This window comes from Athene cunicularia (assembly GCF_003259725.1).
Source record: "Athene cunicularia isolate RWA chromosome 4 unlocalized genomic scaffold, athCun1 chr4_part2, whole genome shotgun sequence".
Lineage (NCBI taxonomy): Eukaryota > Metazoa > Chordata > Aves > Strigiformes > Strigidae > Athene > Athene cunicularia.
The window spans coordinates 14,402,001-14,422,091 of NW_020799099.1; the positions used below are offsets into that span (position 1 = coordinate 14,402,001).

Genomic DNA, 20,091 nt, shown 5'->3' on the forward strand with positions numbered 1-20,091 from the left:
GCCCATGGCGGGGGCTAGGCACAGCGCCCTGACGGGCGGCCAGGCCCAGCACCCAGCGAGAGGCCTGGCCCAGCATCGCCGGAAGGGTTCGACCCAGCACCCGTGATAGCGTCGGACTCAGCACCTGTATTTGGCAGCCCACCACTCTTGCAGACTTTCTTCTTCACGTTTCACTGCCCCCTGAACGCACAAAACGCTGTCGGGAAACGCGGAGCCGTGCAGTGATGGTGCCGCAGGTGCCCAGGCTTTCACTGTGGTGTCCAGTGCTTAAAAATAAAGTGGCGAGCTTCTAACTGCTCGTTGTGTTTCACTGCACTAAAATCCATGCCAATAAATGCTTTGTGAAAGAGGTGAAAGTGTTGGTTTATTAATAACTGAGGGGAAGGTCCCTTACTGATTCTTATATTTGCACATGATGAAACATTTGGGTTTGCTGTTGCAAAAAGGCTATTTCTAATAGAGATTTAAAGTACTTCTCTGGCCTATGGCTTTTGTAATAGCTTGGGGTTTGGCTTTGTATTTAACTGGAAACAAGCCCTGGTCAAAGAACTCTTTGAATTCTCACTAAGTCTTTTATTTGTGTAAAAATAAAGCCAGCATGTTAATATTAGAGTATTATCATACAGAAGTTTATGCCTAATTTACTATGTGATCACATAGTCTATACTCAGCTAATTTCTACAGCAAATGTTGCGGTCCTTTCTTTTTCTGTTATTCAGACTGCTGTGGCAAATTGGGGACAGTGTTTTAGAGTGGAAGGACTAATCTGATTCATAAATGTATTCCAGAAGGCTGATGTTCTGTTCTTCCATCTTGCAGTATGAGATGTACACTATTGAGAGGAATGCCGAAAGGACAGCGTCTGCGGGCAGGCTGCTCTATGACATGTAAGTAATCAGGGCAGGAACTCTACAGTTATGCCAGATGCTTGTTTCCATAAACGTCAGAGTTTCCAAAAATACAGTGTGAGTATTCTCGGAAATCCGTGTGGATACATTAAGCAGAAAAGGTTTTTTTTGCTCTTTATTTTTAATTAATAAGGTTTTATTTTCCATTTGCTCATGCACTTTTCTTTCATAGAAAGGTTTTGTCTTGGAAAAAGATTTTGGGATCACAGTGCATTCCTTGCCTCAAACTTTATTACAGGTTTGTGAATTTTCCAGACCAACCTGCTGTATGGAGGGAAATTAGCGTTATTACATCAGCGTTAAGGAATGACTCACAGGACAAGCAGACACAATTTTTAAGAGGTAAGGATTCTATTTAGTGAATAGGGAGAGTCCTGAAGGAATCTAAAGACCTCTAGTTACACATATAGTGTGGCAAGTAAATGTCAGTCTTTTTAACTTTGCTTGTGGGCTGCAGATTTTTTTTCTCAGTTCAGCCTTAAATACTTCATTCGGTGTGTTAGGCTTAGGAAACACGAAGGGACACAAGAAACTGATTCCCATTGCTTTGTCTCTGGTATGGGTAGACTAAGTCTGCCAGAACAACAGGCACTTAGAAAAGAGATTGCATAGGTAATAAGTGGAATGGGACTTATGAATCATCGTCTCACTGATTGCAGAGAACAACAAATGAGCATAAAACCCAGGTAAATTCATACGTATGAAGTGAGGGTTATGAAAATGAATGGTGAGCAGAAAGGCTTGGCAGTCACTGCTGGCAACCACAGGCAGTTTTGAAAGCAGGATTTACACCTGACAAATTATAATCTGCTGTTTAAATATGTGCTTCAGAAACTCTAAGGATAAGCAGTGTGTAACTGCATACAGGCTATTCCAGTTAAGGAAACATGCTTTTTCGTGGTGTGTGCTTATTTTTCAGAGAGAATACATAAAACATATGGGGGGAAAATGTTGGTTTCTTTTTAATGTCTCACTGGAAGTTTAAATTGAAAAAAATACCTTTTAATAAAGTATTAATCACAGAAGTGTATGTAAGTAAAAAAATAAATGAACATTCTTGAAAAAGCATCTTAAAATGTCAAATATTTACATATTAGGATTTTCAGTATTCTACTTATTAACAGTCTTACTTGCTAATTCAAGTTCTGTGCACCTGAATAAACACAGATAAATATTGATATGGTCTTCTCTGAAAGAAACAGCCATTTTTTTTTTCCAGGCATAGATACTAAAAGCAGGAAAAAAGTATAAGGAAGTCTCTTTCACTCTGCACAGCAAGGTGATGTTGACTAGTCTTTTACCCTTTGTCAGTCACCTTTATGATTCAGATATAGTAAGATAAACGTTTTAATTTTTTTTTTCTTTTTAAGGATTATTTGAAACCCTTCCTGGTCGTGTCCAGTGTGAGATGTTACTGAAGGCCACAGAGCAGTGTTTTAACACATTAGAAAGGGCAGAAATGCTCTTACTACTTCTGCGACGTTTCCCAGAGACAGTGGTGCAACATGGGGTAAGAGAAGAGAAGCTCATATTAATTATTCAGGATATTAGTGTTCTGTTTCTTGAGATATTGCTGAAATGTATTTTCATTTGCCTAGTGAGAGGGTGAGTCTTTGTATTCATGTTTAACTGTGGTAATAGTTCAGATTGCTATATCTTGAGGTTACTACTGAAAAAGAATTGGGCAGAAAACAAATGGAAGCAAATAAAACGATTTTTTCATTTGTAAATGCAAAGAATATTTCATGTTTTTTGAAAAAGCAGAATAGCACAAAAAAGAGTGTAGAGGAGTATTACAGTCTAAGAAAGAATATTGCTTCAGCTTGCCAGTAAAGTCTCATTGAGGGCAGAGTGCTTTGAGGTTATCTAACTAGACTCTACAAGCAGTGCATTTGCTGTGACTTACAGAACTACAGCTAGAGCTCTTTAAATGATGTCCTACTGTAAGGACAGTTTAAGGACAGTATAAAATAGTTTAATGATTACAAAACCTGATAGTTCTGACTTAACGCTAACGTGTTCCAGCTCATACTAGCATCAGGCAGAGTACACAGTCAGTTACTACAGCTCAGTAGCAAGCTGCAACTTTAAGGCCTAGTACCTCCATCACTTTCACCTGTCTGTGTACATCTTTACCGATACAGTTGCATGCAAAGTTTTTCTCTTGGTCTTGTTTTACTATCTTCTGTTATTGCTTTTCAGTAGGGATAGTTTAACTATGTATTTGGAGACTAGCACGTGCAGTTGCCATGTAGTGAATTGCTACTCATGCATCCACTGAATTACTGTTCAATTCCATTGAAACGCAGTTCAAAAAGTTTCTAAAACCACCGGTCCAGAGTTTGATTTTCACCTCTGCTTACACAGGTAGGCCTTGGAGAAACATTACTAGATGCTGAAAGTATTGAAGACCAAGAATCTCCAGTGAATTGTTTTAGAAAATTATTTGGTAAGAAAATATTAATGTTCTTGTTTTATTATACAACTTTTTAGTGTGGCAAGATTCCGAGTTCAGTAAACTACTTTCAGGATATTAAGATTAGAAAACCTCTTAATCAGAAGAGGCTCAGGTTACATTAGGCCAGGCTGACCATATGGTACAAATTGGTATTGCAGTCATTCATGTGAGATCCTTTGTGATCCCTTGTGGTGTATGGTCAGCCACAGGTGGAGGCTTATATTGCTTATTGAGGAACATTACTTAGGACAAACAGAACAAAAAACCCCCACTAGCCTAAAGGAATTTTTGGTTTGTTTTCTATTTTAGTTTGTGATGTTCTCCCTCTGATAATTAACAACCCTGATGTTCGACTTCCTGCCAGCCTGTTGTATAAATATCTGAATAAAGCAGCAGAATTCTATATTAACTATGTAACTAGATCTACGCAGACAGAAAGCCAATATCAAGGTAAGATATATTTTTACAAAATTAACTTTCTTAGGATGTATTTTAGTATTACTGAAGTGATGTCCATAAATGAAGAATGCATTACTTTTATGTAATGTATCCCATAGACAAGAATTAATAGTAGTAATTGGTGTTTCTTAGTTCTTTGATACCAAAACACCTCACGATGCTTCAACTGCTTAGTCATGATGCTCATTATGCCTTAGCATATGTACGGAGAAGTAGGACCAAATGTCCAAGATCTCCTACAGAGCCTATTAGCACTCTTGTATGAGGAGGCAGAAAGGTCTACTGCTCCCTGTTAGCCTTCTCAGTAAAGAATGGTTACCCAGAAAGCTCCGAGGTACATTTTTGCATGTCTCTTTCTTGAAAATAAATGTTGGTTTGATTTCTTTATGAAGAGACAATGTGTTGGTTTTCCTAGGTTCACAAGATTCCTCTGATATTATGTCTCCAAGCAAGCGTAGCTCTCAAAAATACGTAATAGATGGTCTCACAGAGAAATCATCCCAGATCACAGATCCTTGGGAGAGGCTATTTAAAATATTGTCTGTGGTGGGAATGAGGTGTGAATGGCAAATGGATAAGGGAAGAAGGTAAGAAATGCATATTTTTCTAGGAATTCCTTCTCAAGGAGAATTTGGCTTTTTAATTCTTAAGGAGATGGGTTGAAGAAGGATTTTAACATGATGGCATTTTGTGTAAATTCAGTGCAACTCTTCTTTCAAGACTATGCAATGTAAAACAAAAACATGGATCCAGGAAGCACTTTCAAATTAGTCTCAAAACTAAATATTTGCTGATGAAAGTCATGCATAAGAACTATACTGTGAGGTATCTTTCCCCAGATACCTCAGCAAAGAGAAACAAGGTAAATGTTTAGTGAAGTTTCATGGGTGTGCATTCCTAGCTCCTGCTGACTTGCAGCTGGGGGATTTCCTCATTAAGTTTTTCATATTCACTCTGCATTCTTTCCTTTAGTTTTGGAGTCTGTGTAACATTCTAATTTCTTTTTGTCTCTCATCCTCAGAAGTTTTGGTGATATTTTGCATCGAATGAAAGACCTCTGCAGATACATCAGTAACTTCGATAGTGATGCACACGCTAAATACAAGAATCAAGTAGTGTATTCCACGATGTTGGTCTTCTTTAAAAATGCATTCCAGTATGTCAGCAACATCCAGCCATCACTCTTTCAAGGTTAGTTTCTGATGTTTCAACTTTTGTAAAGAGTTTTTTGTGATTTCATTGCTAATGTCTGAAAGACCTCTCGTTAGTCTTTTGAAACAATCATCTTACAAAGTGACACGGGTCTTTTTTAAAATTCTTCCAAGTCATTAGTCTTGCCAGCAGAAGCAGTTCATGACAACTGTTGTAGTGGATCAGACCAAAGATCAGTCTCACTTAGCATCATGGTTTCAGCAATTAGTTGTCTAGCAAAGAGAAGTAACAGACGAGATATTATGAGAAACATCCATAGGGTTGGTTCCTACTCTTCCATGAGCATCATGTTTGTTTCATTTTCCCCTCTGATTCTGCTTCTTTGAAGTTGATGTTTTCCTGGCTTCCTTCAGTCAAAAGATTGTACAAAAAGCTTCCACAAAATAAGTGAAGATATTTTTGCATTGGGAACACACAACAAATTTATAATTAATCAAATAAAAACTGAATAGGAAAAGATTTCCTGAAATTCACAAGCTTTCTTTGGCTTTCTTTATATAGTTTAAGCGTAATCTCTAAAGTGTGCTTTACATATTAATCCTAATCTGTAATTAATTTGTAAATTGGATATTTAAAGTATGAATGTTATTTGTGCTTTTTCCTACCCACTGAAATCTGCATTTGGGGCATGTCATGTCCCTCTCGTGACATAGCAAACAAGGGAGGCAAGTGATTTGGATTAGAAAATCCCCAACAGAGTGGACAACGGTGAGACAGGTCTCAAAGTTCAGACATTTATTAATTTCCCACAATGTTATAATTGGATATGTGATAATTGGATATGTAATGAATTACAGCAAACAATATAGTATGCCTTTAATTATCTAATGATAATCAGGAAAAAAGGTGCGTATGGTAAAGACCATGTTTTCAGACTGAACCGCTAAAAAAGGAGGTATACTGAGATAGCAGAGTGCAGTCCCTTCATTGCAGCATTTCTGGACATCAGGACTCCTGGGATGCTGCATTTGTGGACATCCTGACATCATGAAAATATTTCCAAGACATCTCTTACACATTTCTGCTTTATCAATACAGTCCAGTGGTATTCAGTGCCTTTCATATCCTTTCATCAGGGTTTTTCCTCCTTCTGTTTGGAGGGCTCACTGTAGTAAGGTAGATTCCTGTGTATTTTGGAAGTGTAGTGGTGGGGAAAAAAGCTGTCTCCTCCTTAATCCAGTAGATCCTGAGCTTTGATCCGTGACTTTCTCCACGTGTGCATGGACTTGCAAGAAACCTCTTGAGAGAAAACTTCTCAATGCATTTCTCTTACATAATTCATTATCTGCCTTGCTGGAGACTTGAGAAATGAATGAGGCAATTCACACCTCTCATAACTCAGGCTGCCTGCAGGCTTGGCAGGAGCTGCTGTTTGGGCTGATGCTTTTAGGGTTTATTTATAAAACTCTCTGCTAGAAATCAATTAAAAGCTCTGTAAGCTTAGATTCTAGAGCTCAGTTAGACAGAAAAGCACAACACTGCTCTTTGTATGGCTGTGTAATTTTCAGTAATAGAAGTTTTTCAGGTCAAGGGTGAGGTTAGGTTTTGTTTGGTTTTAGGACTAGAGGTTTTGGAATCAAGGCTGCAGTGCGCTTACCTGCTACTGAGAAGATAACATTTCTTTGGAAAGCAAAGCACTTACTGATTTGAATGAATACCAGTTATGAGTAAAAGGAAAACCCACTCTTCTCAGGTGTTAGAAGTAGGCAGCTCTTGAGATTCTAGTAATAAAACTCTTCCAGCATCCCAGTTGTGGTACTTTTACTGTCTGTTTCTTACAAATGCAGTTTTCTACATTATGATTTGGTGCTCTCTATTTTCAGTTCATACAAGTTAAATTAAAAAGTAGAATACGTGATGGTACAGGACAGTTGATTGCAATGTGTTGTAGCCTTTGTGTAGGGAACATTTCAGTGGTGGTATTTATTTTGAACCTAATCAAAGGGAGGTAACATTATTTGTTAAGCATGCCAGGTTGTTTGTTTCTTGTAACATTAACTTCTGTTGTAGTGGACTCCTTATACATCACCTTTGTGATGGGAAAGGCTTAATGTAAGTTCTTTTATGTCAAGAGATTAAATGGATTGTCGTTATACTAAGATCTCAAATTAGTTCTTTGCAATTATGGATAAGACCTTAGCCTCATATCTTTCTGCAAATAGAAACAGAAGAAATGCATGTACTGGAAACACTTCTCCGCACTACTGTCTTGTCTGGTGGAGATTTCCAGAAGGGAACACAGAATAATGGATTTCCCCTTTCCTGTATATTTCTCTTTGTCTGAGCTTTGCACATCTATATAGAACTTGATTGTGCAAAAGGAGAAAATGTTTTTGGAAGGAAAGTGTTCTTATTAGCGGCCATGTACCAATGTTGTTTGAAATTAAGTGTTGTTCCTATTTTATATCTAATGAAACTTCAGTATTAATAACAGATACCAGATCCCACTGGATTTTTTTGTGACACCAGTGGAAGTAGAAATTATGTCTTCTGTGCTTCAAAGTGAGGCTTCTCTCAAGGCTTTGAGGAGTTATGATGGGCTCTGGCAGTCAATTAAAGGTTTAATTCTGTACACTGAAATCAGTGGGTGCAAAGCTGACACTGAGTGATCCTACTAGGGAAATCCTGTGATAAAATACACTTCTTTGAGACATCAGTGCCTGTCAGCATATTGCTTTGGTTTCTCATGAGAATGTTTTGAGAAGATTGCTGTGGTTTGCCATGTTCAGAGCTGTTTGTTCTGTTCACTTGTTGAATAGTTGTACTTACATAAAAGCAAATAATGCTTGATGAGAGAACACCTGCTTCCTGAGTATATCTTGTGACTGCTCCATAAGAAAAGGATTCAAAGATATTCTGAAGCTCTCAAGCAAACTCTTGTGATGTCTGGTAAATGCATTCTGACCTTTACTGTAAGGCTGCTTTGGGAAAACCGTAGCTTTACCAGCATAGTTTAAGCTTATGCAACTTAAGTGAATTAATTTCAGATTGTTTTCTCTAGCATTATAATCATTACTTGTGAAGAAAACAAAACCAGCTTGATGTAGGCTTGAGACCTTTCAGATCAGTTTAGAGCAATCTTTAAATAATTTGTCTTGAAATCCAGGTCCAAATGCTCCAAACCAAGCCCCGCTGGTTCTTCTTGAGGATGTGACCAACATCTATGGTGATACAGATATTGATCGTAACAAACACATACACAAAAAGAGGAAACTTGCCGAAGGAAGAGAAAAGACAATGGTAACTTTTCTAGACCTTTTCGTTCATAACAAGAAAGGCATTTTAGACAATAGTGGTTTTGACACACATGCAATAGATGTATTTTTAGAGCTACTCTGGAATAGCTGTTTGTGACCTCAATTTGCAAGCAGATTTGTTTGGCTAAGCCAGCAAGAATAAAGCAATTTGTGTAGTAATTCATGTACACGTGTGTGCTGGATGTGAATACTTTAACTTGAGGGAGTTCAGCAAAAACTGCAGAAGCCTGTCAAAAATCGTAGCTATAGCCATTCAGATGTTCTACAGCTAAACCTCCAAATGAATTGATTTATCGTGATTGGAGTTGTGAATACATCTATTTCTTTAATATTAGAAACCTACTGCTGAGTTTCTTGGTAAATCAGCAAACCAGATTGTTCTAAATATTAAAACAAGCTAAGTGAAAAGTCACTTAAAGGCACTTAGAACTAGGACACTGGTATCTCTAGTACAGAATTTTTTTCTTGCATTCAGTGGAATTTATGTGACTTCAGAATCCTTTGAAATAAGTATAAATTAAGAAATTAATCTTTTTGTTTTATGGGGACTCTTAAGCAGAGCTCAGATGATGAGGATCCTTCTGGGAAGGCGCGAAGTCGCCATATTACAGTAAACAAGGCAGATCTTGCAAACTCTGTTGAAGTATTAGAGAGCTTTAAACTGGCAAGAGAGAGCTGGGAGCTGCTCTATTCTCTGGAATCACTTGACAAAGGTAAGGCTAGCTGCAGGCAGAGTTGTGCTTAGGCTTCATTGCTGTGTGTAGAAGTAATTTTACTATTGCTAAAATAGAACTCCTGTCATTTACTTTGGGTCCTGAGTATTTTTGATCTAAGCTCCAATAAGTTTTATCAGTTGTTGCATTTCTGATTCTTTTGTTCCTGGATTTTGTTTCACTCTTCGTGCATCTTTGCTTATATACCCACACACCTCTTGGAAGCAGGTTTTACTGAGGGAGCAGTTGGTTAGTAGTAGGGCTGGTAATACTTGGTGAAGATGTATTGCTAATGGCTGCTTTACTTCACGCTTAAGATGTGTCTTTACTGTGTCTCTCACTTTCTGATAATATCTGGTGTGATAATCTTGAAAACAAATTTCTCTTCTAAAAAGCTGACAAATAGTACCACCTAGCTGCTTTTAGATTTGTTGAACACTGTGAAGGGAAGTATAGTCAAAATATGATTGTATAGGAAGAGAATGTCCTATATTGGAAAGATTTCACACTCTTACTGTTTTGGTTTTTAATTTTTGAATTCTGCTTTTCTTTTCTGCTAGATTTTTAACCCCAAGTGAAATGCTTCATTTTCTCTTTTATTTTTTCTTCTCTGACCACTTACGCAGAGTTCACCAGAATTTGTTTGTCATGGAAGACAGACACCTGGCTTTGGTTAAGAATCTTTCTTACAGACATGATCATCTACCAGGTAAAAAAATAACGTAAAAACTAGTAGAAATGACACCATTATGTTGCTCTTCCTCTAGTGAATAGCTGTTTTGATTAATGAGTTTGCTTTAAGTGTCTACTAATTTTATCCTTTAAAAGATGAACCTTTTGGGGATAGAATCGTACCGTTCTTATCACAAGCTGGGTACCTAGTGAGGATATTACTGTCCCAGTAATACTGTTGAGTCCAGCTAGTTTTGGCATATGGAAGAAACTTCTGTGTTGGCGTTGTGGAAGAAAATTGCATTTTATTCATCTGTTGGTGCATTATATTGAAAATTCTTCTGATTGTCTTCCAAACAGCAGAAGATTTTAACATCTCAGTTAAAATTTATCATTCTTCTTTAGAAATTAGGCTGACTGTACTCATTCCAAATACTATCTATAGAACAATACTTGATTTTAAATATTTTTCCTTTGGGGGTCTTTTATTTTTACTGCACTTGTACCTGAACAAGAGCTAATATTTCAGTATTAGTCTACATAAAGTAATTACTAACTCTGAAGTGCATGATCATTTGTTCCAGTTATAAATGTGTTTTTTTTAAAGCAGTATTCTGGCTTTTTAAAGCAGAATTCTGTTCGTCTTCTCACTGCCTTGCAAGTGATTGATTCACACTCCTGTACACAGCACATCACTGGAGAGTGTTCTGCTAGATTAAAATTGTGAAGCTCTGTTACTTAGACATTCTCTGTTTTAAAAGCTTTCTGTAAGGAAATTTTTGTTTCTGTCTTTCAAGCCATTGTATACAGAATACCCTAACACTGCCTTTGTCTTATTTTAAAGGGACAGTACAAAAAAGCAATCAGCAGCCTACATCACTTGGCAGCTCTTCAGGGCTCTCATTCTCCACAGCAAATTACAGGACAAGGGTCACTAGAAAATCAGAGAGCACTAATCCAGTTAGCAACATGCCACTTTGCCCTTGGAGAATATCGGGTATGTACCACATTTTATGCACTGGTCCTTCATCTTATGGCCCTGTGCTTCCTGTTTGTCTTCCTCCTTTGAATTTTCTCATTAGCCTGCTTTCAACGGGGTATTGAACACAAGCCAGTGTCCACTGAAAAATCCATGCTTCACAGGGAGGAGAATTGCACTTCCTGGCACATTAACTGTCCATTAGCATCTCTCTTATATAGTTTATTAGGTAGTTATGATTTGAGAGGGTTAGTTATGATTTTCCATAGCTACAAGTGTTTGAGTTGTCTGTAAATGGAACCTTAAATTTGAATTCCTTAACTTTACTGAAACAGTTTTAAATATTGAGGGGAAATTCTTAGGTATAGGCTTCATGTGGCAGGGGAAAGAAAAGGTTTATACAAAAGAAACTTCTGTGATCATCTTAGAAAAGTATTAGTTATCAACTGACAGTATAAGAGACTCCAGAACAATATTGTCTGGCCTGACCTCTGCATTTGCTTTATCTTTACAATTCATACTTCATGTTTTTTAATATTACAGGAGTGCATGGTGGTCTGAGGTCAGTCAGTGTCAGCCCTAATAATAAGGCTGGTTCTCTTAGTATCTAACATCATTGTAGTGCTACTGGATAAGTCTTTTTGTCCCTTCCAGTTTAGTACTTTTTCACTGGAAATGTGATAATACATACCCACAGACCTCTTACTGTCTCTAGGAAATAGCATTAAAATTCACTGCATTTCTGTCATGTTGTCAGATTGCCATTTTCCTTTCTATTTTTACCATGGACAGAACAAGCTTTTAAAAAGTATTCTAAGAATTCTTTTGAAAACTTAATCCTTCAGAATAAAATAATTTTTGATTGGAGTTGTATTGATCTTACACTCTTGAAATAAGTAATGCCAATACATATTCTTTCACAATTAAAATGACTTATGTAGGCTCTCAGAGATTGTTTAATGAGAACTATGTATTTTTGCTCAGCTAGACTGTTATGCATTGTCCACTCAAGTTCTAGCAGAGAATTTTGTGATTGTGTTTTCTTTTTCAGTGTCTGAAATTTTCAGTTAACATACCTGAATTTTTAGAACTTTAATTTAGACTTAGCATTATCATGTCTCTCTTCTTTTTATAGCAAACATGTGAAAAAGTGCTTGACCTCATGTGCTGTATCCTACTTCCAATACAAGAAGGAGGTAAAGTACAAGAGGAGCAACCTAAAGTCAAGTCTAAATTCAGGAAAGGTATGGAGTTGCTACTATCCTAAATTCAGTGTCAGTTCAATTTTAATTTACGCGTTTTGGCTGAGTATGTAATTCTCTTTTTGTATTATAAAAAGAGAGGAAGTTCTTTATCCCCATTTGTTTTTGTGAGTGGTTTTCGTGCTGGTACCTGTTAAAATATATTGGTAACAAAGTCCTACCAAGGCAAAGAGACATGAAGCAAAAATTTTTAAAACTTCACTTTTTGAATCACTTGTAATTTACCTTCAAAGTTTTCCTCCCTACCTGAGATTTGATAATTGTAGGTTTGTTTTGCTCTGTTCTAATTTTTTGTCAAACTTTAATAATCATGAGACCCCTAAAGAAGTATATGATTAACTGTTCTGTTGCAGGGTCTGATTTGAGGCTTTGGCCGTGTACCAGCAGAGCTATCATGCCTTACTGCCTTCATCTACTGTTAGCTTGTTTCAAGGTAAGCTATACTCAAGGCTTCAAATTCTCTCATGTCTAAGGTGTAGTTTATGTATCTGGGGTCCTGAAACTATGTGGCCTTATCCCAGTGGTATGAATAGGTGTGAAGGGCTGTGCCTTAAGTGCTTCTCACCTAAAGGTGTTTGTGGAGAGTCTTTTTAGGGAGAGTGAGGGGGAAGGGAGTGTTGAAAGAGGAGGGTTTGTTCTCTCTTTTTCTTCTATTCATTTTAGTTTTGGGTAGGTGAGATAGAATTAATCTCAAATTACTTTTGTCTGTATTCAGACTTCCCTTATAAGTCAGTGGAAAGAATGGTATTTTGGCTGGAAGTTTCCAACCTATTTTAAATGTATATATTAGGGCAGGATGAAATACGCTCCTGAAGAATTTCTTTTGTATTTGCACAAATGTAGGTGACACGAACCCCATATATTTATGAAAGCAACATGTGCTTCCTGATTGTTTCAATGTCTTTTTTTTCCCTGAAGCTCAGAGCTTTCACAGACAGCAGAGATGATATGGCACTGGGCCACGTAGTTGTTCTGCTTCAACATGAGTGGCCGAGGGGTGAGAACTTGTTCCTGAAAGCCATCAACAAAATCTGCCAACAAGGAAACTTCCAGTATGAGAATTTTTTCAACTATGTCACAAGTATCCTTTAACCAAGAATGTCTTTCACATCCAAAACTATCTGCTGGCGTGTTGAAATATCTGCTAATTTCAGCAGCAGCTTTCCCTGTATATCATACTCTGTATTTATTTTCATACCATGCAAGCCTCTTGTAATAAGTGGCAGTGCACAGCGAACTATAAATATGCCTTCTGAAAAAGAAAAGCTAAATAAGCATCCAAACATAAAAGTAAAAAGGGTGATATGTGCCACCATGGTGGCATTTCCTTAATTCCCAGCCTCAATGTGTGCTGCTTTGATGACCTGCAATGCAGGAAAAGGAAGTAAAAACAACCAGGGTGTTTTTTTGGAGCAATGAGCTTTCTTTACCTCTGTCTGCCTGTACATACAAAGAACTGAAGAAAGAAAAGAAATTGACAAATGTTTGTATTTAGCACTTTAAAAAGCATTTTCTCAGGAATTTGTGGAGGATTAGGAACACATGCTGTGGTCTTTATCACTTCTAAGAATGAGTTAGTTCAGTAGCTGTTCCTTTCAGCAATGTGGCTTCAGATGTGAGGGATAAGAAGGAATATTCTCTACCATTTTTTTCCCTACTCAAATCTAACATTTTCTTCAGATATTGATATGTTGGAGGAATTTGCTTATTTAAGAACACAGGAAGGAGGGAAAATTCATCTGGAACTGCTGCCAAATCAAGCAATGTTGATCAAGTAAGGATAAAAAAGCATTTACTGTTTTCTTTGAAAGAAGAAAGGGAGTATGTTCTGGTTGTGTTTGCTTTCATGTAATCTTCTGGATAGTAAGTTTGTCATGTCTTTGAGTTTCAATTCAAGTAATTGGCTAAGGAGTTCAAACAAGGCTGTGAGTTTCTTTTTCTGACTCCTGCTGATCTGTGAATTCTTTTGGGGGCTTATTTACCTTTAATCTCCTACTTTTGCAGAACTTTATTTTTAAGTGTGGCATTTACTTTAGAATGATTCATATTAAAGTGATTACAGTATTGCTCTTTCAAGCAGACACTTGCACTTTGCAGGAATTCTTTAAATAATTAGGTATGAGGGTAAGGTGTTGTTAATAATTTTGCTGAACAGTACTGCTGAACAGAAAGCACTGTCGTAAACAAAGTTATGAAAGACCACTGAATGCTGAAAAAACTTAGGTATAAAGCATAAATTAAATTACACTGTAGGCAGACTCTAAGAACCTTTCTAGCAGGTCATCTTTGCTATGTACTGAACGAGCTTATTCTGCTTAGCTTATTACGAGATGCTGAAGGAAATTAATAATTTGGATTAACTTCCTAGGTGTTCTTAGTATTGAGTCAAGACTGAACAAGTATCTACTGCAGGGTTTTAGTAGCAGAATGTTTTGGAATATGCTGGTTGTTTATTAGAACTTGAGGTATTTTGCTTTATAAGAGGGGGCTGTTAAAGTTTGTTGAAATTCCAGTTTGGATCACTGTATTCTGGCTATTCACTAACTAGAAATGGGCTAAAGCTTTTAAAAAATGAGAGCCTAACATTAGACAACTGGACCCAAATTTGGACTAGTAAATAGATTTCCAGAGTTCTAGGTAATCGACACAACAAAGAGATATGAGGTGTAATTAAAGAAAAGAAAAAGAAGAAATACAAATGCTTAATTATGTTACAGAGATTTTTCTCTTTTAAGTTCTAGATTTTCAAACTCTTATCCTTGCTATATGTCACTGCTCATAACCAGCTGTATGAAAACAAGAATCGGGTTATGCTGTACTATGTATTATGTTAAGTAACAGGCTTTGTCAGCAAGAGGGCTTAGCACTGAAGACTACACCTGGTAACTTCTTAGCTGCTATCTCAAGTTAGTTGCAATAGATTAGCGCTATTTCTCTGCGTCATGGCTTTTATTTTGATTGGCGTGTTAGCTGTTACTTACTGTTCTGACCCCACCAGCCAGGAAATAAGTAGTGAGCTTGTTTCTAGCAAGACAGAAATCTCTCTTGGACCTCCTTTTGACCAGTATTATGTTTTTTCAGTGATGGAAATGCTTTTAGAAGAGACATCTATTTCTTAGTGCTTATTGAGCCAACAGTCAACTATCCCGTCCAGCTGGAAAAGCTGTGTACAGTGTCTTTTATGTGGCTGAGATGTGTAGGACAGGAACCACTTCATCAGAGAGCTGATGGGAGGGAGATTTCAGGGCATAGCTCACTAATTGGAGATGACATCTACTCCCCTGGTACCCCAGGTATTTTTTTAGCTGGACTGGCTGTGAGGCTCAGGGTTGGTGTCACCCAGCAGTGTTGACCTCAGCAGCACTGGTTAGCTCACAGCCTCCCCCAGCTAAGGTTTTAGATGAGTACGTTAACACAGCCCTGTTTGTTGGGACAGTGGTTAGTAAGATCAAAATCTGTAGTCTGGCTTTCATCTTCCAAAACTATCACCAGTTCTGGCTGTATGAGCTGCTACATGATCCTCCCAATAATTAGCAGAGGCAGCTCAGTGTTCAGTCATGCACAGGAAGACAGTGAGTTTGCCACAGCAGTCCAGAAATGAAGCAGTTTCTCCTTTGCCTGATCTCTCCTCAGCATGAATGTATGCAGCGATCCTGCATCCTAATTGATGGGAAATGTATTACAGATATTATATGTTTTTTTTAAAAGGACAGCTTTTTGTTTCATGACTTAGAGGATGTTTTATGTCCAGGTAAATTCCATGTTGTTCTTCATTACTTTTTCTCAGTACCTTAGACTTTATAGGAAATGAGTATTCATTTATTCTGAACACAGGAAAGCAAACTGCAGTGTGGTTTTCAAAAGCTCAAGTAAGGTCTTGGTAGCCTGCAGACTTATAATTGGGTCCTGCAAAAAATATATACAGTTTGTATCCATTGTGGGAATATGAAGGTCCATGGTTTTGGTTTTCACTGGTCATACAGCCAGCTCATTCTATTTGCAGCATCAACAAGACTTCTACGATGAGCTCTGAATTCAACCACTACGTGCTTTTGAACTCCATTCCAGACAAGCCAAGTTTCATAGTTTTACGGATTATACATGTCTGTAGTGGCAGTGTTAGCTAGTGAAGTTAAAGAGGAAAAGAACAATATGCAAGAAACGACCGATTAATATCGTGCTCTTCTTTTTGATAAATCTTCCTCTAATGAGTCTAATCTTAGCCTACCAAACTGTGTAAACTTGATGTGAAAGCTGTTGAGTGTTCTGCCTCTACTCACATTCCCATCACATCTCCCCTTGGGGACAGAAGAGGAAAAACTGGGTTGGTTTCAAGTGAAACAAAGTATACTGAAAGTGCAATTTTTATTCTGATTGTGCACTTGGGTATGTTTAGTTCTGACTGCAGATCTTGCAAACAGTAATGAATACACAGTTGTGCAGAATCCCTTTTGCAAACATCTGCCACTCTGGGACCAATAACATCGTGCTGCTCCTTTGTATTTTCTGTTCCCCGTGTCCCATTTTTCCAAGTACTGGACTCATTTATGCCAATAACTCTTGAAAAATTATCTCGTTTGATTGAATAATTCTTGTGAATAGTTTATTTCAGGTTATTGTAGCTGTAGAGTGTTTCTGTACTACTAAAATGTCCCATCTTTATTTGACTCGGCTCTCTATCCATATTCATCAGTAAATTGTAGAAACTAATAAAAATGTCCTGTGAGATGTGAAGGTAGGCACCTAACTCAGTATTATAGGGTTGTGAGTCTTGCTTCTCTGCTCCCTTCTTAGCATCTATGGGGATGAACAATGCACTCAGTACTTAGATGCCTTATAAGATTTAGGTGACGTTTTGAGAGACTTAGGTTAAGGAACTAGGCCTGTTCTCTATATACCAAATTTCTTGTTTCTCCTTAGGTGGGGCATTGGATTTGCTCTAGGCAGGACACGTGAGGTTATCTTGTGTTAGCTCACAGAGATAAGGACTTAGCTTCACAGAGAAGACAAACTGTCTTCCAGCTGAGACACCTTTTGGTGGTTAGTTCATGTGGCCCTGGTCATAAATGGGGGGTTGCTCTGAGTGGGCGTTTGTGCTCTTGAGATTGTTCCATCCTCTAACAGCCATTTTGTATGCAGTTTGAATTTGAAAAGGTGAAAAAGGCCATCTGTGGGCTAATGAAAGATACTTGGGCAACCTGTAACTGGCATGTACTCAACTTGGCCGATACCCGCTGTGCATGCACTCGGCTTGGGCTCAGCAGCAAATCCCTGAACTCCCAAGTGGTGGGCTCTCCCAGGTTGCCAGCTCTGCAGGGCAGCTGTGGTATCTGCAGTGCTCCTGTGATTAAATCTTTTCTGACTGACAAACTTCCTGGGGAGAGCTACTACATTTCATCATAGTACAACTGTGAATTGGTTTTGCACCTACCGCTGTCCCTTCCGGTGTAACTGTCAAAAAATATGTGTATATATTGAGACCACAGTTGCAGAACAGCCTTGCAATGAAATCTGGGGATGTTTGCATGTTTGATGCTGTTAAGTCCTGCACCCCTTCGGCTGCTGGGTGGTCATACCGCTGTGCGGTCTCACCCTAGTTCTCTGTTGCTCCTTTTTCTGGAGAGCTGTTTTGCACCAGAGGGGGAGTTTGTGTGTGGGTGTTTGAATGCTGCTGTTTGCTGTTTTTTAAAGGACTTCTAGCCCTCCCATGGGGTTACTGCAGCAGGAATTCATACCTGTGCTACAGCCCAGCATACAGACTGCTGACAGGTACCAAGTGGAAAAACCCCGCTCATAGTGTGCTGTGTTTTGTCAACATGTTTTACTGCCCATGGTTTTCAGCAATTTGTTACTCAATATTTATCTTTTTTGTTTTCCTCCATTTGTGCCTACATTGCCTGGCAAACCATGTTGTTCTATTATAACATTTATTTTCCTTTTTCCCATAAGTTGCCAGTATCCGTGTCCTTTCAATCTAATAATAACTGTTGAATTTAAACAAAAATGTAGAAATCCCCCCAAATGATGCTGATGTTCAATCATGTATTAGCAAGAGTATAACAGTTTTCTAAATACTGGTTACTGGATCCTTTTGTAGCTACTTTTCTTCTTTTAAGTTGTTCTGAATTCTGTTTTCTGTTTTCCAGTTGTTACAGGACACATCTTTAAAAATGCTGCTGGTTTTCTCAGTAGCTGCAAGTTGCACATCCTGCTTTAGGTTGGGACTGACCATAGCACTCAGCTGCCAGCAATGGTTAAGAGAGTAAAGATGGAAAACAGGGCTTTTCCCATAACCTCTGAATATGCTGGAATACTTTCAGTGCAGTTTTGCTTCACTCAGCCTAGCTCATCAATGAATTGCCCACTAGACTCCAGGCTAGTCTCTTCTTTGCCTTTTCCACTTGTTACAGATGTTTCTACTGTTGTGGCAGAGAAGTCTCTTCTCAAATGCTGGACTTGCAGATTTAAGCAAAGGTGTGGTAGTATTGTTGGTGAGGGTAGTTTCCAGACTTTTTCCTTTCTTGTTTCCAACATCTCTGTATTGGCACAGATGCCCTCACCCTTTATTTCTTTTCTGTCTTTCAGGGTGCTTGCTGGGTTCAGCCCAGCTCTTCCCTTTTTACCCATGACTCAGAACTTGTCTTAACGTTAGCATTATGCTTTTCTCTCTAATTTAATTTATGCTACTCCTTTAGTAGTGCTAGGACACTCATTTCAGGGCATATCTTTTGCTTCCCTTCTTAAGTAGGTCTTACAGGTAGGTGTTACGAAGTCTTGATCTTACTTATCCAGTTCTGGACCAGTGCAAGTAAAGTGTAGGGCTTTGACGCTGCAGAACATTGTCTTAAAGACAAGATTTAGGTATTGAATGCTACAGGCCAGCATGAGGACAAAGAACTGTTCATAAGAATGGCCTTTAACAGGGCAATATCCCAAGAATTTCCCGAGTCAGTATCGCTTTAGCTTGCTCAGTAGCTAGACCTTTTTCTATTTGAAAACAGGTCCCGAACTTCTGCTCAGAATAAATGTAATCCCTGCCTGGTGTCTAGTATCTCCACAAAAGCTGGCTTCTACTGACACGGACTCCAGCCTGGCTTGATGCAGGCTTTGTATTGGCCTGTGAAGTGTTCACTGGTCGTTTTGTTAGTCAAAGAGTGATCAGTGCCCACAGGATTATATAACTCCTTCCTGTGCCTTCCTACTGGTACAAGATACCCTCTGCTCTTTAGGGTGGCAGCCATCTGTCCCCTTCCTCCAGAGAAGGCAGGGTCTTTTCACTCTTCTTTCAACCCCAACCATTTATAGAAGTGATTACAAGGAGGAAGTGGCCTGGGCAGCAAAGGTGGAGAAAAAAAATTTCTTTTCTCCAGGCAAGAACTTTGTACATGCTGGGTTAAGAGAATAGATCTTCCTGTTAGCCAGAACAGCAACATTAACCCCCTCCCCCTACAGTCATAATCAAAGCAGTGAGAGCATAGACTTTTCTGAAACTTCTACCTATTGAAAGACTTGTAAGCTATTCAACACATGATTTTTAAAAAAATAGCATAGCACACAGGGTATTTGGTTCTCTTATAAACTCGGGCATGGACAGTAGATACATAGTAAGTGACATGCAGCACCTTTTAAATTACTGTAGTACACCAAATAACCGTTACTTGATTTTGTCTGTCTCTCTTTCCTTCGTCGCTTAAGGCATCATACAGTTACCCGGGGTATCACTAAAGGAGTGAAAGAAGATTTCCGCCTGGCCATGGAGCGCCAGGTCTCACGCTGTGGGGAAAATCTCATGGTGGTCTTGCATAGGTTCTGCATTAATGAGAAAATATTGCTGCTTCAGACTCTTGCTTGAATGAAATGGATTACGATGCACTGTCTCTTATGAAGAGAGGGCAAGGCTCTCAAATTGCATGAACAGCAGTGTGGCAGTGGAAAATCACTTGTCCAGAGAGTCAGAGAAGCTCCCTATGAGTTACAAGTTCTGCAGTACACGAACGCTACTCCGTGTCTGTTCACTGCTTAGTTTTCTAATGTGGGGAGATCAAACTTTATAAATAAAACTTTAAGAAGTCTTCTGTAATGTCCTATTTGTTTTGAGTTTTTTTTCTAGACCATTATACTAAGGTGTGCGTCTTGGTTCTTTCTGTCTTTATACATACACAGAAAACATA

At 38.4% G+C, this 20,091-nt stretch overlaps 1 protein-coding gene across 6 annotated transcripts; it reads left to right on the forward strand.

The window, feature by feature from the left end:
- Positions 1-331: 331 nt before the first annotated feature.
- Positions 332-20,000, forward strand: INTS10 (integrator complex subunit 10). Of its 6 annotated transcripts, XM_026848194.1 has the most exons (18): positions 332-350; positions 820-887; positions 1,147-1,250; positions 2,279-2,418; positions 3,276-3,357; positions 3,676-3,816; positions 4,241-4,412; positions 4,847-5,016; positions 8,144-8,277; positions 8,842-9,007; positions 9,634-9,716; positions 10,524-10,676; positions 11,794-11,902; positions 12,274-12,353; positions 12,839-13,001; positions 13,601-13,694; positions 17,612-17,689; positions 19,616-20,000. In XM_026848194.1, the coding sequence occupies exons 2-18, from the start codon at positions 826-828 to the stop codon at positions 19,770-19,772; spliced, it is 2,088 nt and encodes a 695-aa protein (XP_026703995.1). In that variant the 5' UTR covers positions 332-350; positions 820-825; the 3' UTR covers positions 19,773-20,000. The 6 variants fall into 6 exon arrangements, with proteins under 6 accessions (XP_026703995.1, XP_026703994.1, XP_026703993.1 ...); XM_026848193.1 differs by lacking the exon at positions 332-350 and having other exon boundaries at positions 8,854-9,007; XM_026848192.1 differs by lacking the exon at positions 332-350 and having other exon boundaries at positions 8,851-9,007; positions 19,616-19,772.
- The last annotated feature ends 91 nt before the right edge of the window (positions 20,001-20,091 follow it).

Bases quoted from the DNA above. Each gene is read 5' to 3' on its own strand.
- INTS10 (XM_026848194.1), top strand. From the start codon at position 826: ATGTACACTATTGAGAGGAATGCCGAAAGGACAGCGTCTGCGGGCAGG. The intron at 10,677-11,793 runs GTATGTACCACA...TTCTTTTTATAG, and splicing joins TTGCCCTTGGAGAATATCGG to CAAACATGTGAAAAAGTGCT. The intron at 13,002-13,600 runs GTATCCTTTAAC...CATTTTCTTCAG, and splicing joins TTTTTTCAACTATGTCACAA to ATATTGATATGTTGGAGGAA.